This window comes from Diospyros lotus, chromosome 1 (assembly GCF_014633365.1).
Source record: "Diospyros lotus cultivar Yz01 chromosome 1, ASM1463336v1, whole genome shotgun sequence".
NCBI lineage: Eukaryota > Viridiplantae > Streptophyta > Magnoliopsida > Ericales > Ebenaceae > Diospyros > Diospyros lotus.
Window position 1 is genome coordinate 41,715,151 of NC_068338.1, and position 18,311 is coordinate 41,733,461.

Below are 18,311 nucleotides of genomic sequence, written 5' to 3' on the forward strand. Positions count from 1 at the left end.
AAATTTTAAAACTAAAAATTAAAATAGGAGAAGAACATCCTAACTCTAATTTTTACCGACTCGAACATCCCTGCCGCAGGATTAAAGGGGCCCTCCCAGAAAGAGAGAATAAGTCCACGTGTCCTGTTAGTGGGGGCTCCCTATATGATGCTATTACACCCGGATGCACCAGATAAATCCCCGAGCGTGAGGAAAAAGAACCGTTTCAGACGGGAGAATCGCGTGTAACGGCTAGTTTCCTTACGAAAAGAAAAAAAAAAAGGCTAAAAGAATTGTGCATCTAAGACGTCTTCACTCTTCACTCTCATTGCCGAACTCTCTCTTTCTTCTCTTTATGTTCTTCTGATTTTCTCTGAATTCCACAACAGTACACGCACAATCTTCAACATTTTCCCAACCATTTGGTAGATACCGTACTAGAATCAGAGAGATTTTGAGGAGTAATCTAAATCTTGGCGATTAATTCTCTGCATTAATTTGCGATCTGGAAAAGTTGTTTGGGCCATGGATCTAGGTTGCTTGGATTTGGGTTGCATCGAAAAGCATAGAAATGAGGCGTTTCTTGATTCGGGAACCAATCTCAACGACCCTGTAATGGCCACTTCCAAGATCGGAAAGGTACTCTCTCTTGTATCCAAACCTGTTTCTTGAAAATTTTTCGTGTCTTATTCTTTGTTTTGCGACTTCAGATTTTCAAATGAGTTCCGGTGCATTTAGTTTAGCTATTGAAATTGAATTGTGAACCCTAACACTTCAATTCGCCAATCTGGTGGCTCGTTTGCGTTTTTTCTTTGATTTTAAGTGAAGGACACTGTTTCTATAGATACGATTTTCTCATTGGAGTCTCTTTGGATTCTAGGAGAATGAATTCGACCTTATGTTGCTGTTTCTATTTTTCTTTGTTTTTGATAGGATTTTTTGGCTAATTTAAAAATTCTTCCTTATATATCAGAGTACAACATGATTTACACTTGATAACGAGAACATGTTGTTCTATGATTGTGTAATTAAGCGGGTTGGAGCCATGTTAAACTAAGGTAATGGGGAAACGGGGTCTTGTGTCACATGGGTATAAAACATCAGGTGGATAGTCCATTAAACTTTGTAGATAGGAGATGCATACAGAATTTGTCATACTTAGGAACCAAAAGGTTGAAAAAAACAAAAATGGAGAGGAATGGAAACAAAAATAAAAGTAGAGAACTATAGCATCATTTTAGAGGGTGTTTGGCTTACTTTTTTTTTTTAGCAGCTTTTAAGCTATTTAGCTTTTAAGTTATATAAAACTGAAAAGTTAAATAGCGTTCAAATTAATAACGTGTTTGGATAAATATATTTTAAGTTATCAGTTATATAATTACGTGTTTAGTTTGAAAGAGCTGATAAGTTGTTAGAATTTGACAAAAAAATAAAATAAACATATTGCTGAATAATACAAATAAAATACATAAAAATACTAATTTTAATAAAAATAAATTATAAATTAATGACCAACTAATAAAATTTTATCATTAAATATTGATAAATTATACATAATTATTAAAAAATATATTAATACAATATATATAGAAGTGGCTTTTATATATATATATATATATATATATATATACATTGATGGGGATGGGAGCGCCAACGATGGAGGAGGCAATGGACAATGGAGGCATAGGCAGCGGGTGACAGAGAAGCTGATGGAGGAGGCGGACGACAACGACGGACATGAAAGGAGGCCAACTATGGAGGCTTGGAGGTGGTGGCCATTGGGGATGGGTCTGGAGGTGGCGGCCGATGGGGCTGGAGGCGACGGCCAGAGGCCACCATGGAGGGGATGGAGGCACAAACAGCGACGAATAAGCTGGAATGGAGAGAGAGAAGGTAGAGAGAGGAGAAGGGATAGAGTGTGTTAATATTTGGAATACCTGAGGATAAATTCGTCATTTGCTTGATCAACTGTTAAGAGCTTATTTTGGGTTGGGGTGGGGTGGGGTGGGGTGGGTTGGGGTGGGAAGGGGAGATTTTGGAAAACACTATTGAATTAAAAGCTTAAATAGTGTTTAAGCTCTTAGATGTTACCAAACGCATAAAAAATAAGCTACTTAGCTTATAAACAGCCAAACCGGAAAGACAAACACCCTCTTAGATATGTTTGGTTATATTCTTAGTTTTTATAACTTGATGCTGTAGGAAGCCATTGCAGTCTGGTATGCTTGAACTACTTTGTTAAAATATTTTCTCTAAATTTGCTTGCTCTGTATTTTTGAGGACACTCTTCTTGAGCAAGGGTGTGAGTTGTGTGCTTACTTTAACACCTTGTGATACAGTGGCACTAGATCAAATTATTCCCATCTGTTTCAGATTGGCACCTTCAGATACACATACAGTGATTGAACTATTCCCATCTGTTTTCAGATATCATTAGGAGGAGTTTTCGGAAGTTATATTTTTGTACCTCTACAAATGCATTGGTGTAAACAACACAGCTCATCTTAGCTCAAAGAATATGTAGGCTCCTTTATAGACGACTTCACGATTCACTAAAATTATTTTCATTAGTAAGTATTTAAGTTTCGGTATCCTTGTGCTGGTGTCACGGAAAATGTTTATTCAGTGGGAAGGTTATATTATTCTTTTTTTTGCAAAGTAATATTTCGGGGTTATATCATTAATTAAGTCCCCAGGTCAGATGCTGGAGTGAGTTTCTCAATAAGGGTAAAAAGGGTTGTTCACTGACACCTTCTGCTTGATTGTGGTGGTACGATTCTTTGGTTGATTGTCCCTAGCTTCATATATGATTGCTTGAACTATGTTTAGACAAATAAGTGGTTCTATTGGTGGATTGCATATTACTATAGTTCTTCTGTACTCAGAATTTCCCTGGTGCTGAGTGTGGTTCTGGTTAGACAGGTCTTTAACTGTAGTTCTATAATGTGGCATGTATTGAATTCATGAATTTATAAATCGACTTTGGAGTGGATTGTAAACTCTATATCTTATTGGTTCTGAGATACTATTTGACGAGCAGAGAAATATGCATAAATGTTACATTGGTGTGCTTCCTCGTCATCTTTAATCAAGATTTTCTCACTTTCCTTTTTCTTGATGGTCCCTGCTTTCTTTCTTCTTTATTTGGATATGCAGAATAAGGCATTGAAAGAGGCTGGTCAGTCAAATATGAATGCTCTCAACAAATTTACATCACAAATCAAGAAACCCCCTCATCGTAAAAGTTCACCTCTCAACTGGTTTCCTCGCAAAAAGGTGGATTCCTACTTGCAAAGGAAAATACAACTGCTGCAGGTACTATCCCTTCTTGTGGCGCTATTGTTTGATTGGAAACTTTTTGCTCGATGATAAGAAATTATGAGAAACAAGGAGAGAGGATATCCAGAAATAACGTCTTTTTCTATTTTTTCCATTTGCTCCTCAAAACGTTTTCTTATCGTCTTCACTGTCAACAAAATAAGGAGCAAATAGCATCTTTTACAAATTTTTTTCCCTTGCACACTTTATGACTTAAAAAAAGACCATTACTGGCTAAATTTGTATCTGTGGTTACATGGTTCATACTGACACAGGAAGCAGAGGGCATGAATTCAACTCTTGATGAGACTCTAGGTGACACTAATCCTCATTATTCAAGAGTTCTGAGAGAAAAGATTGCAGTTAGCAAGGCTGCTCACAAGGCAATGGAGGCTCGAAAGGCTGCAATGGTGGAAGCGTCTTGGTGTCGAATACTTCAAGCAGCAAGGTATATATGTACCAGTTCATTCAAAATGGGAGGAATCATATTTATCTTATTTTGATCGCTTAACTTCATCTTCTTTTGGCAGGATCCGAAGTAAAGAAGCAGAAGCTCTGATGTGGGAAGCTGAAAAAAGTGCAGTAGAAGCTTTTGAAGCAGCAACTGCTATTGGTGTGATCATGTATGATACACCTGATTGCCCTCGTAAACATTATGAGATAGAATCATTATCTGTCAATGGAGGAGGATCTACGACTCATACCGTTGCGGCTTCTTTCGAGACAGCATTTGAGGTAGACAAACAAGTAGCTGCAGCGGTGAAAGCTGCATTCATTAAGCTCGCAAGCTGCCCTTCGATAAACAAGAAGGAATTTAAAGAACTTATGCAAAAAATCAGTCAAAACCCAGATACAAGTGAGAATAATCAGGAACTGTCAGAGATTTCCTCAGAATGTGAATCAGATACTGGATCAGAGCTAGAATCAGGATTTCACAGAGATGATTTTAGCTCTCAGGATGTAAAAAAATGTGAGGCAGCAGTGGCAGAGGTAAGACTAAGAAAATATAAGAAACGGCAGCTTTGTGAAAGGTTTAATATGACGAAGCTTGTGGACCTGATGCTGGAAAGGCTTAGATGTCTGCGAGAAGATGAACTTGCTTCCCTTGCCACTATAGTTGCCACTTGTGGTTTAAATGCCGCTCTAGCAGAAGCAGAAAGCAACAAACAGGATAATTTAGGCTCTGATGCTGACTATGGCTCGATCCCAACTCTCAATTATCCAAGGAAGATATCTTCCTTTACAGCAGCAGGAGCCAGAAGGAAGTCAACCATGGATAGGCAGATGAGAAGGAAACAAGTTGAGGCAGAACTTCCAAGTCTTGACAAGTTTCTTGTCAAGCATTTAACAAAACTGGAAAGAGAAGTGCAGGAAGCAAAAAATGCGAGAATGAATGAGGCTAGGGAAAGAAATGGGGAGAAGCCAGAAAAATCTGATGACCATAAGGTAGATTCAGTTACGGATACAAGTTCAGCTGAGGCTATTCCAGACTTGGGAGCTATCCTTTTGAAGCATTCGTCAAAGCTTGAGAGGGAGATTGAAGAGGCGAAGAAGAATTCTGGAAAGTCAGGTGAGACGGAAGGCAAGAACAGAAGGTCGCTTCGGCGTCCAAGACAAGAGGCCACGGATCTGCCTAGTTTGGACAAGTTTCTGGTGAGACATGTTTCCAAACTAGAAAGAGAGGTCCAAGAAGCAAAGACCAGAAGCAAAATTGAACCAAGTGAAGGAGCAAAGGTTTGTGATTTGAAGAAAACCGACACAACTTCAGTTAATCAAGAACGTAGTGAATCAGAGGAAGTGGGGAAAGAGAATATGAAGCCAGAAATGGATCAGCAAAAGGAAGCTACTCTTGTTTTGAAGCCAGAAAGCACCAATGTAGAGTATGAAAGCTTGGATAAGGTTCTAGTTAAGCATGTTTCGAGGCTTGAGAAGGAGAAAATGGCTCTAGGAACAAAGGAAGAAGTGGCGCAAGTGAAGAGTAGGGAGCCCAACTCAGCTTCTGAGATGAGTGATGGTGGTTTGGACCAAATTTTAGTGAAGCACAGGTCAAGACTTGAGAAGGAAAAGATGGCTGCTGCTCATCAACCAGACGGCCAGGCTAAAAATGCTGTAGTATTGCGACGAGAGGCAAGAGAAAGAGAGTTGCAGGAAGCATGGCGAGGCCTGAGTTTAGGAAACATCTCCTCCACAGGCGAAGGTGGTTTGGACCAGGTATTAAGGCCAATGTCAAGGTTAGAGAAGGCAAAGATGGCTGCTGCTGCTCAGCAGGAACAAGATGATGAGCAGCAGATGAAGCCGTCCGTTGCTCGGCGACAAGCGAGGGAGAGAGAGTTGCAGGAAGCATGGGGAGGCTTGGGTTTAGGAAACTCCATGCGCCCACATCTCTCAAGGCTTGAACGAGACAAGGCAAGCATTCTCATTTCTTCTCTTTTAATTTAAACATTTAATTAGTTTATTCATGTTTTTATGTTATTTTAGTATTTTAAAAAAAAGATATAATTATATTTTACATATTAATTTTTGAACTAATAAATTGACAAGTGAACCATCAATTTATGCTCCGTGACACCAATTTTAATATTTATACCACTCTGCTACTTTTACGAGAATTCGTTAATTGAGATTGTATTAACTTTTTTAAATGGTGTGAAATTGTAACTTTAATCTTTCTAGGCTGCTTGGCTCAAAGCTGAAGAAGAGGAAAGGAGGAGAGCTACCAAGGCAGTTTGAGGCCTTCAAAGCTGTGTAAATATTGAATAGTGTATTGTCTTTTGTTAATTAAGTTCGTTCCAGACATATGTCCTGTTACATACAAGTTTGAACAATGTTATTTTTTTTTTGTCGAATCAAATAGGTTGATTCGGTACATTACATAGAAAATTTTTCTTAATCTGTGATTATTGGTGGTGTAACTATCAGTTGATCCATAATTCCTTGTTTGGGTGAAAAGTGTGAATGATATCAAAAAGAAAAAAAAAGGACTCTTTTTGTTATTTGAGAGACAATTCCATAGTAGAATAAGAGAGGGGAGAAAGAGGGTATGTGAAATCCTCCTATCCCCACATCTTCACCCAATTTAGGGTGTAAAGAAGGGAAATAATTTTTTTTATTATTATCTTTAATGTATTTATTTTTTTTTAAAAAAAAACCCAATATCATTCTTAATCTAATAAAAAAAAGTTATAATTACTTGTGTAGCATTAATTTAAAGTAGTTTTTGCAGTGATTAACAAATTTGGAAATATAGACATATATAAGAGGTTTTTTTTTTTTTTTTTTTTTATATTTGATTCACGTGTATATTTAACATTTTAATAAATTACAAGAACATCCCTTGTTTAAAAATTAAAATAAAGTGATTTAAGGTTTAAGATTTAAAATTTACAATAAAACGATTATCTTTGGAATTTTCCCTCACTTCTCATTCTCTCTTATCATTTAAAAACTTCCAAAATATGAAAAAAAATATACTGGTTGGTGATCAACAACTCTAGTGATTGGGGTATTAAAGAAGGAAATGGAGAAGTGGTGATAGATCAATTTGCTTTTGAAAGGGAGAGCAAACAACTGAGTTCTTCATGAAGTAAGAAAGGGAAGAAAGGAAAATGCTACTTGTACAAACCCAGTTACCGAAAGGAGAAATCGCTGATTGTTTGTTTTGAAGGAGTGATGAAAGAGAAGGCACCAATCTTTGTCTGAAAGTTTCTCTCTCCCTCACTTACTCCCTGCCTCTCTTTCCATCGCGTCTCGTCGCCGCCGCGTCTCCAGCAACCGCTCGCGGCCAGTAGCTTCAGCGTGCGTCCCCAACACCTCCACCCATCACCCACCACCACCCGCTGTTGAAGAAACCAGATCTGTAGTACCCGGCGAGTTTATACATAAGTAAAATGCTGATCAGCCATATGTAGAAAAAAGAAAAAATAATACAAAAACAGCGATTGAAATGATAAACATCGAATTTTCAGTAGCTGCACACACATAAAACCTGAACAAAACCCGAATTTCGGATAAATTTAAGATATTTTCTTGGAGCAAATAGCCAGTCCCACACAGGTGCAACTGCAATCCAGGGCAAGCGTTTGAATAGCCATTTGATCGTGAAATTGATAGACTGTTTGTAACTGACCGCAATAACAATGCAGTGTTTTGACAACGGGCATCACAAAGAGGAGCATTACCAACCAACTAAAGCAGAGAAACTGAAGCCCATGAAAATGGACAACGAGAATATCAAATCGATCTTACCTGGTCGGCGGTCGAGGTCGAGGGTTTCGCGGCGGTATCACGGCGTTCGGCGATCGGACTTCAATGGCGTGAGAAATGGGCGGCGATCGGACTTCAAAGCAATGCACGAAATGGGCGATTATGGCTGAATTGGGTATTTTGGGTTTTGATTGTGAGGGTATTTTTGCCTTTGAATATTTCACAGGGGTATAATGATCATTTTCTCCTTTCAATCATTTTTTTCGTAACAAAACCTGGGAGGAAAAGTCAGGGGAACAAGTCAATGCCAATTACCATCACGGCTGCTGCTGCTGCTTGGGTTGGGGCGTGGTCATGAGCGGCGGTTTGACCTTGGGTAGGTAAGAAATCAAACCCAGATATTCTCGCAAGTCTCCGAATCCCCCCACCTACTGCCTATTTATTTAATTTCCCATTCATTTCACGTGGCCCTCTCTCTCTGATTTCTCGTTGTCCCCTGTGTTCTCTTCTCTCCCTGAAACCAGGGGGACAGAGAGAGAGACACACACAAGATGACTCTCACAGGCTTCCTGCGAAATGGCTGCAAAAGCTACCTCTCCTACCACAGCCTACTGCACAGACATTCGGCGCCCGGATCTCCGATCCTCCGAAGCCACCGGCACTGCTCCAAACCTCTGTCCAGACTTCCTCCCAATCCAATCAACAGAAAGACCGGACTATTAGAGTTGTTCTCTCCTCCTCCGGCTACGATATTCCGGTCGTCTTTCTCTTCTTCGGCTGCGGCTGCTGTGTCGTCGTCTTCAAAGATCGGATTCGTTGGCTGGTACTTGGCGATGGTCAAGTCTCGCCCCATCCTCACCAAAAGCGCCACCTGTGCCCTCATCTACACCGCCGCTGATTTTTCCTCTCAGGTAAAACCAAAATCCCAAAGCACACAAAACAAGACTCATTTTTGTTTTTTGTTCCTGAATTCTCTGGGAAATTTGGCCCTTGCTTGAGGTAGACATGAGATGTCAATATGATGGCTTTCTAAATTAAAATCCTAAAAGAAATGTTTTATTTTATATTTAATCTTTTTTCTGTGGTTAGGAGGCAATTGGCATCACTAAGCAATGTAAAAGCTGTGATCAACTGATTCCCATCCTCCCTTGCATTGCAATAATATATATGCCTTCGCCTTGGAAGGATAGAAGAAAGAAACCCTATTATTTTGTCTACGTAAAGAAAGCTTCTACGCATAGTAATCTCACTTTCCAATTGGCCTCATATAAAGATCAGATAGTGAAAGTGTCGGTCTGCTTGTCCTTCCCCTGCCTAGATAGGCGTTGGTTGTCAAGCTATCCAAGGCAGCATGATGAATAATTCCCAATGCTGGAATTTTATCTAAAGATCTGTCTTAGAGCATAAGATTCTAATAGAGAAAGGTTCTAGAGAATCTCTCTCAGATGTCTATGCCCACACCAACTATCCAACCAGAAGTTTGCACTAGCCTGATCCCAATTGTAAAGTCTATCTGTGCACTAGAGTATGGTGTCATTTCTAGTGTGTGCTTCTCCTATTTGTCGAGCCCTGTGACATTTTGAAGCAAATCGTTAGATAAGGTGATGGTGAAAATCTTGAGTTTTAATTATTTTAGAAATTTATAATTCTAGTTATGTTAGGATTTTTAGCTATTTAGGAACGTCAAGGGGATTAGGAATTTTTACTTTTGTTACTACTTCGATTTGAATTTCAGGTTTAGTTAGGATTAAAATGTTGTATTTTCAAATGGCATAAACCTAGAAAGTAGAATCTCAGTAACCAATTGAATAAGCAGCTTCATCCAACTTATGTTGCTTGAAATAAACGTACTTGAATGGTTTATCAAACTTCTTTTCAACCCTGCTCCCTCCCTTCTCTATTTATCTCAAGGATTCGATTTCTGTAACTTATTTGAACCACCATAGGCTAAGCAAGCAAATAAAACATTAATTTCTTTAGTATCTGATTATCCTTGCACATTGTAATATAGTTCTATCTTGTGCATGTTGTAATTTGTCTCTATTTCATTCTCTGTGGATTTGACAAAACATGAGAACGTTCTTCAGACAATTACTCAGCCATCTTCAGAACCTTATGATTATGTGAGGACCTTGCGAATGGCAGGATACGGACTAATAATTTTGGGGCCATCGTTGCATTTTTGGTTCAATTTTATGTCAAAAGTCCTCCCAAACCGTGACCTCATCACAACATTGAAAAAGATCGTCCTTGGGCAAACATTATACGGACCTGCCATGGTTTCTGTCTTCTTCTCCGTGAATGCAGTCCTACAAGGTTTGAACTCTTCATACTTTTTTTTTTTGTGAAGATATATTCTCTGTTGCATGCCATAGACTTGGTGTGATTAACATGTATAATACCTCATTGCTTTTGTGCCCTACGTTTGATGCATTCCTATTAACGAAACCAGATTTAAGAGGCAATTTGAAAAGAGTGCAAGGTTGCATAGTTAATTAGTTTTTGCAGCATGCTACTGAGGGAGAAAAGGAGGCAACTAAGCTGCAAAACAATCATAATTACAAAAAGAACATGTCTCTAGTCTCCAAAGAAACTAAACCTAGTGAGTCCACCTTGTAGACTTTGATTTGACCTTGCTATTCCTTACATGTTCTGACTGTATCGCCCACAATGAACGGAGGAAGTTAGGATCCTTGCTTGGATCTCTGTCTCCTCCAGAAAATCACGCAGATAATTCTCCAGTCTATGTAAAAAAGGTATATCAAGCATCTTTTGATGTCTAAATGATGGAACACCTTACCAGCATTGATCATAATAATAACAATAACAACATACCATTCTCAGTAGTTGTTCATTGATGGTAAACAGTCCAGGAATAAATTTGGATCACTGATGTTGAGCTGCATGTTGTTGCATGAAGATTTTTTACAAATTAGCAATGGCTCATAATAATATTGCAAAGAAGAATGAAGATAACCTTTGGATTTGACTGCAGAGTATTTAGAAATCGATCTTTGATTAAGAGATGATAGGACTCTGCTAATAAGATAAGCATCAGGGTTGGAAGTGCAAGCAAGAAGCTGGATAGATCGACTGCATAATACCAATAATAATAACATTTCGACAAACAGGAGGGCCTCTGAACAGATAAGGTGACCAATGACATAACTATTCATGATGACTCTAACAGAAAAATAACACTAAACAGGAAGTTCATTTGTGCACTCTCTTATGCTAGAATATTTCAACTGTGAGATATGTAAAACCTCAACCTACCTTCTTGCATTTTGGTTTCTGAATGCCGATTCTAATACACGCTGGGCTATTTTTCTGCATCATTGTAAATGCTCCTTTTGTTTTTCAAAGAAAGCCCTTAGTTCCCTGGAATGGTGCGCTACCTGCATATTGCTTCAAAGAATCAGGTGTAATTGTTATGATGGGCTTACATTGTTGCCAACCTCAGGTGAAAATGGCGCAGAAATAATTGCTCGGTTGAAGCGAGACTTACTTCCAACACTGATGATGGGCGTGATGTACTGGCCTGTATGTGATTTTGTGACATTCAGATTCATCCCTGTTCATTTGCAGGTAAGCATGAGAACAGTTAATTTGCATATTATGAAATCTTAACGTTGTGAAAACGTAGGAAATGTTTGGGGCCAGTGATCAGTTTGAAATAGACTTTGAATTCCTGAATGTTATGGCATAACATTGTAGCTCATCCCTTTGTCTTTCATGTTTGATTGTGGCAGCCATTAGCAAGCAATACATGTTCATATTTGTGGACTATTTACACAACATACATGGCAAGCTCAGAGAAAGCAAGAACCAGTTCATATCACAACATATAAGCTAATATCTCAATGCTGATGATTCCTTGCTGACCCTATCCGGCCCCTGCAGTGTTAATGCAAACCACATACCTACACCGCATTTGCAGAGCAATGAAGGCAGAGTCATGGTTGAAGTAGAAGAGCCAATGACATTCATTTTTTCAGGGGTTTTTTATTTTTTGTAAACATTCATCAGTTAAGCAGTAATAATCATGTGGTGGTGTATTTTTGGTGCATCTATGATGTTAGAACCGTTCAATGGGAAAGAGCTTTCACTTGAAGAACTGAAATTTGTTTTTAGAATTGATGTTCCCCTGCTCTAAGTTGTGGACTTGGTTTTAAAGGGAAACCTTTTTTTTCTTCTTTTTAACTCATTAGGGATAACCTTTATTTCATTACCACATAAATGATAATAAAATCTTATACATAATTATCATATAAAATAGTTTAGCTCGCCAAAAATAATATATTGCAAAGTCAAATGCCTTTTTAAACTGTTGATGATTATAAAAATACCATTATCGCATCATTCTATTGAAGGGCAATGACTGTGGGTTCTCACTGACAACAAAAAGAAAAGTTTGATCATCTCTATTTAGCCCTATCTTGACAAACTACCAACTAGACTAAAAATACTTATGATGAACTTCTAACTTGTTTGACACCATGGCAAAATAACGTTTAAGACACATTGCATTGTTGATATTGTAATGTTTCTAAAACGTTAAGTACCACCTTAACTCGAAGAAGTCATTACTATTTTTACTATTTTTGATAGTAAGCAATAATAAAGTGTATAACAATTGCATATCGTACAGAACCCAGAAAAAAAAAAAAAAAAAGGTGACAGAAGACTTTCTAAGTACTACAGGTTGTAACAATAAACGTCTGGCTTTGTCTGGCATTGCTTCAAAAAGTTCCATATTTCCAGAAGTATAGAATTTAGATTAGATGACATAGTACAAAAAATTATAGTGGAGAAAAAAAAAAAAAAACACCAGTTCTGCTATTTCAATCAGGAGTAATGATATAGCCGAAAAGGAAACTAGAGATTGGCCTACAGCCTACAGTCAAGCATGGAACAAACTTGTATATTACCTTATTTGATGGGGGATGAGATAAGAAAATATTTTAGAAGATATTGTCAATATATATATATATATATATTTTAGAATATTTTTATTTATTTATTTCCTGAGTGGTTGTTTCCAAAGCAGTTTGAGAAAGATTATATTTTCATTCTACTTAAGATATGATGTTGGTCTATGATATGTTTCCTAATTAGGGAGGATTTGTAGTCTATATAAACCCCCTAAAGATGTATTGTTAAGTAGATAGTGATTATTGAATTTGAATATTGAGAATTTGTTTGAGTAATTGGGATCACTTGTGTTTTTTTGGGGGGGGTTCTGCATCAGTATTTCTCTTTCTAGATCCTTTACATACAAAACGTCAGCAGATCATTCCACACCACGGAAAATTTTCCAAGTATACAAGTTAATCTGTCCTTACCATGATATTCAAGGGACTGCATTCCAAAGTACGTGAATGTGATTATTTATGTCTTCACACAACCCATTTTGTCGTTGGTCAAAGAATCCATTAGCCATTAGCAATACAGTCTTGCCTATCCCAGTACATGTAATCTGCAAGAAAAGAGAAAATTAACAACCATCATCACGCTTCAATTGAGCTCAGCTCAAATAAAAATCTCTTAAATATGAGTCAACATGAGATCTTGGCATCCTGATGAATCCACGGAAGTTGGCGGTCCAACTGAAAATTGTACTGATGTGTGACTCCATAGCTTGCAATCACCAACAGGTGTCTACCCAATAATGAGAAAATGAATCCCTCAGTTGGAATTATTCCTGCAGACAATCTTCAAACCAAGTAACAAGTAGTGTGGACAAATGTCCAAGAGCATCTAAGCTAATTTCTAACTCAATGGGGCACTGACTTCGCATAGGAGCATCTAATCTCAACCAAAATAACCTAACTCATGGACATTTCAAAATAAAATTTAAGAAAATACTCAAAGCATTCATGTGTATGTTGAAAATCGTTAGAAGGTAGATGCTGAGACAGTGTTAAATATGAGTTTATCATTCTGTTGTTGATCAGGAATTAACAGTGTTAAATATGTTTAATAAAAAAAAACTATGAAATGAATGATCCATATACAAGGTCAACAGGCTTCATCTTTAATAGATAGGTTAAATAACATTTGATCCCATAGATAATTCTGTTAAAGAAACCAGGTATTCAATTTTGACATTCAAGGGGAATAAGTATTAGCTTCATAACCCTTCAGTCTGAAGTCACATTGGTTGCATCAAAATTAATAGAAGGAACCTGTAACTTATACTTGTTGGATGAACTGATATGATCACAATCGAGACAACAAAAAAAGGTGATTTCACATCAAGTCCTATAAAAACTTTATTCACTGGACCAAGTAAATGAAACCATTTTGGAACTAATGTTTCACTCCATGGAAAACGCAAAAGAAGGGCCGAGCTATCAAATTGAAGAATGAAATCTCAACTCTTCCAATGGTATCATAATGTGTAAATTGACACGTACAAATGTGTGTCCAGCACCAACAACTATATTACTGACATCTACTTGCTACATAGCTAAATAATCCAAAACTTCTCACAACAGTTGTAATTGATTCTCTTTGGCAATGGTGATGAATGCCACATGAACATTGGAGGTTAAGATTCAAGTAAATCTGAATCTTTAAAGAAAAGAATTGTCTCCTCTCTAATAGTGAGCTTTGAAATTATCCCCCAGGGTCCAACTCCATATCAAATTCTTGAGAAGGTTTTCTGATCATGCTCTCTTCACTCATCATAGGCACGAGAACAGATCTTCTCAAGCTGAATTCCCCTGTCTGCTCCAAGTATAGAAGGACTCGACTCCACTGAGACACAAAAATCCAACAATGAAGCAGAAATGGATTGGATTGGTCTTTGCACGTATCTTCCAGGTAAAATCGTATTCATATGATGAACATTTTGACCATGCCTATAGTGATCTACTCCACACCTTGACCTAGCTAGTCCTATACAAGGTTCCATCAACCTCTTCAAAAACACATCCAATCCATTATTTAACAGGTTTGCACAGTCCAGTGAAATGCTAAGGCCCTCCATCTCCAACTTCTGCTCTAAACAACTCCTAAGAGATCTAGTATCAGGTAGCTCACTGCTGTTTCGGCATGTCCGTGGACGAAAATTACATATAGACCCATTAGCAAAAGTTTTACGAGCATAACCAACATTCATGGAAATACCAAAAGGAGCTGTAACAGGGCTTCTACTTTGCACACCAGGGCTCCCAGCCATCTGCTCAACCTCTTCACCCTCTTCAACAGATGCAACCTCAACAGGAGGTCTGCTACCAAGAGAATGCAATTCTGTTGCGCTTTGCTGCTCTTGTACCCTTGAGGCCATTTCCTCGCATGCAACATTGTGGGTCTTCCCATGTGGTCCAAGAGGGCTTGGACGGTCCCGAAACTTACGGTACCTATTATGTGGAGACCTACCCTTCCGAGGGGATGAAGGAAATCCATCGTTGTAAAGAGTTTGAAGGCAATTTTTCTGATTACAAGTAACTTTGACATCTAGTGACCCTTCTACCTTTCTAACTTTAGTTGGCGGGACTTTGGCAACACAAGCATTCTTGATAATGGATAGAATAAGCCGGTTATGAAGAGAGATATGCTCCCTCCCAATTATCCGAATGCAGAACTTATCAAACTCATTCTTGCTGATCTTTGAGCTAAATAATTGTCTCAGATAACTGAAGTATTTCTCTGCTCTCTGACGCCCAATCTTCTGATAAATAAGATCCTTGAGCTCTAAAGCATTGACTCGAGAATGATGCTGATTCGCCACCATTTTTTCTTGCAACTACCACTTAACAGTACCAAATACCCACCAAAATTCCAGGAAAACCCAGACGTGGATAAAAACAAATTTTCCAATGTGCAGTTGGGAAGCCTAATTGCAAAACACTGTTTTCATCTGTATGTTTAAAACAATTTCCATGAGTTCCACGAGTAAAATCGTCACAATTAACAATTAATTGCATCTTGGAAGTATAAATAAGAAAATCCATCTGGAAATTTAGCTCAGCGTAGAAATTCAAACCACAAAAAAAAAAAAAAGAAAAAGAATTGTAATCAAATGTAATATAAGGTAGCACAGACGGAAAGCAGCAGAATCAAATCCAACAAATCTCAAGGATAAAACCATAACTTAACGATCGAAGCCCAATTGACATTTCAACGAGAAACGAAAGCCCAGAACGCAGATCGTGCCATTAAACAAACTACAGCGAGAAAGAACTAGAAAGAAGAAAGCTAGCTGAGAATTAGAATTCCAACAAAAATGAGATAAATCAAAGGCGCGATTCCTGATGAGGAATTGCACCCCTTTTCAGATTCCGATCACAAACGAAGACCGACCCAACAAGCGCATTAAGCAATAGACGAAGGTTGAGGAAGGAAGAAAGGGACCTGATTCGAGGTTGTTGAGGGTGAATTGCGTTGTTCAATCTTCAGCTTGAGTGTTCCCCAATCGTCTGTTGGATCGGTGCTCCTTCATAGGTTATTGATTTATTTTGACGGAGCCAGAACAAACAAACATGGCGCAGCCTTTGTAGCCAATTGCCAACATGCCTTCGCACGTGCGGTTCCCCGATATGGGGTTTGTAAGGGCGCGTTTGGTGGTTTTTCTTTTGGTTTCCTGTTTTAAGTCTTTAAGATTTTTCTCTGCTTCGTGTTACCAAAAATATTTATTAAAAATTCTCTCTTGATTAATACTTTTGTATCGTTATTGAAATACCATTAATTAAATAACCCATGTTGCATTTTTACTATAAAGATTGCCAAAAATATCAAATTTTATTTTCTCGGTATTATTTTCTATAAATAAAAAAACAAGGAGATATTCACTTACAGGAAATTACTCCAATTTTTTTTTAAAAAAATTACAATAGTAAAAAATTAAAAATTATGTTCAAATATATATTTTTTCTAAATTAAAAAACGAAAAACAAATTTTAATATTGTTTCCTTTATTAAATTTACAATTGCTTTCCGAAATTTTCCAGGCCTTAGATTGTTTCAGAAATCGAAACCTGGGGACTATCTTCAGGCATGTTTGGAAAAGCAGCTTAACTGCTTATAAGTTACTTATTTATTTTATTTTAAGTTACTTATAAGTTGTCAAATTTATTTTATTATGTGTTCTGCTTCTTAAAGAGCTTAAAAGTTCTTATACTAACTTTTTTTCAAAAACTCTCCACCTCCGACTTATTTGCGTTGATCAATTAAATGACGAATTTACCCTCATAGATTCAAGCTATTTCCAACTATACCCCATCTTCATCATTTCCTTCAACTGATTTTCCATTGCCAAACCCATATTTGACCACCACCTTCATCATCATGGTAGTCAGCCCCCAAACTCCAACCATTCGCATCTTGCCATTGCTATCGCCCCAACCTATCATCGTCGTCGTTGCCCCAACCTTATTCGCTCACATCTCGCCTATAAGTGTATATATATATTGTATATATATTAATTTAATAACAATATATTTGAAGAAAAAAAATAAAAGGTGTATATATATTGTATTAATATATTTTTTAATAATTATGTATAATTTATCAATATATAATGATAAAATTTTACATTATTCAATAGCACGTCTTCTCAAGTTATAATAACTTATTAGCTATTTCAAATCAAACACATAACTATTAATTGATAATTTAAAAGTACATTTATCCAAACACATTATCAGTTTAAACGTTACACAGTTTAAAAGTTTTACACCATTAGCTTGTTTGGCTAGGTGATTAGTGGTTAATTTTGTAAAAATTTTGTTATAATTATACCCTTCTTTTGATCTTAAAAATGGTTTAAATTAGATATTAATATATATTTTATGGTTATATGCAAGTTTAAATTGAAAAATGAATAAAATGAAATTTTAAAGTAAAATTTAATAATAATAATAATAATATATAAAATTATATATAATACATATACATCATTATATGCATGCATGTAATATATATATATAATATAATCTAATATATATATATGTGTACCATGTGTAATACATATATATAATATATAATTTATTAATAACATTAAATTATTTTTTTTTTAGGCATGAAGAATTCAAGCCCATGAAGATTTAAAGTCCATGAAGACATCAAATCCATGAAGAATTCAAGCCCATGAAGAATTAAGGCCCAATTTGAGCAACCCATGGAAGATATTATTTGGAGAAGGCCCAAGGATTATTTTTAATCCTAATAAAGATTAAAAAACCAATTTATAGAAATCTATTTTTATTTTTTATGTGAGAGCTTTATTAGGTATGTTTTTTAGCTAAAATCCATTTAACTATTAGGTGGATATTATAGCTAAAATCCATTTAACTTTATAAGTGCTTTATTAGGTATGTATTTTAGCTAAAATCCATTTAATATTAGGTGTGTATTATAGCTAAAATCCATTTAACTTTAAGTGTGTGAGTGCCCATTAGATATAATTATGTCTAATTGAATAATTGAAATTGTGTGGTTTGTATTGCATCTTGTGGCCTATAAATAGCTCACTTGATTGCATTTGTAAGTGTGATTATTATTCTTGAATCAAAGTTTAGTTATTTCCTTAGAATTCTCTCTTTGAGAATTGCTTTTGTTCTCTCTCATTTTCTTTAGTATTTTCTCTTGTGATCTTACTTTCTTCCTTTCTTCCTTTCTTCTTTTAAATTCTTATGTCATTTATTATTACTTTATTATTTACCGCCTAAATGGACGGTTAGTTTATGCCTTTAAATTCTTGCAATTTTAATTCTTGTATTTTAATTGTTCACCGCCTAAATGGACGGTTAGTTTATGCCTTTAAATTCTTGCAATTTTAATTCTTGTATTTTAATTATCTACCG

The 18,311-nt window shown here is 36.6% G+C and overlaps 3 protein-coding genes across 10 annotated transcripts; 2 read left to right on the top strand and 1 right to left on the bottom strand.

Moving 5' to 3' along the window:
• The first annotated feature begins 293 nt into the window (after positions 1–293).
• LOC127800617 (uncharacterized) lies at positions 294–6,278 on the top strand. Its single transcript, XM_052335332.1, has 5 exons — positions 294–618; positions 3,136–3,294; positions 3,573–3,745; positions 3,828–5,703; positions 5,971–6,278. The coding sequence occupies exons 1-5, from the start codon at positions 505–507 to the stop codon at positions 6,025–6,027; spliced, it is 2,379 nt and encodes a 792-aa protein (XP_052191292.1). The 5' UTR covers positions 294–504; the 3' UTR covers positions 6,028–6,278.
• A 524-nt stretch (positions 6,279–6,802) lies between these two features.
• Positions 6,803–16,018, bottom strand: LOC127800626 (uncharacterized). 8 transcript variants are annotated; one of them, XM_052335361.1, is made up of 7 exons: positions 15,862–16,018; positions 13,064–15,367; positions 12,846–12,979; positions 11,009–11,074; positions 9,183–10,898; positions 7,543–9,013; positions 6,803–7,151 (listed from the first exon to the last, which is right to left on the bottom strand). In XM_052335361.1, the coding sequence occupies exon 2, from the start codon at positions 15,239–15,241 to the stop codon at positions 14,183–14,185; it is 1,059 nt and encodes a 352-aa protein (XP_052191321.1). In that variant the 5' UTR covers positions 15,242–15,367; positions 15,862–16,018; the 3' UTR covers positions 6,803–7,151; positions 7,543–9,013; positions 9,183–10,898; positions 11,009–11,074; positions 12,846–12,979; positions 13,064–14,182. The 8 variants fall into 8 exon arrangements, with proteins under 8 accessions (XP_052191321.1, XP_052191329.1, XP_052191339.1 ...); XM_052335369.1 differs by having other exon boundaries at positions 9,183–10,400; positions 10,777–10,898; positions 12,846–15,367; XM_052335379.1 differs by having other exon boundaries at positions 9,183–10,400; positions 10,777–10,908; positions 12,846–15,367.
• Positions 8,052–11,636, top strand: LOC127800668 (uncharacterized). The gene is made up of 4 exons (XM_052335417.1): positions 8,052–8,411; positions 9,588–9,816; positions 10,964–11,088; positions 11,253–11,636. The coding sequence occupies exons 1-4, from the start codon at positions 8,052–8,054 to the stop codon at positions 11,349–11,351; spliced, it is 813 nt and encodes a 270-aa protein (XP_052191377.1). The 3' UTR covers positions 11,352–11,636.
• Positions 16,019–18,311: the final 2,293 nt, after the last annotated feature.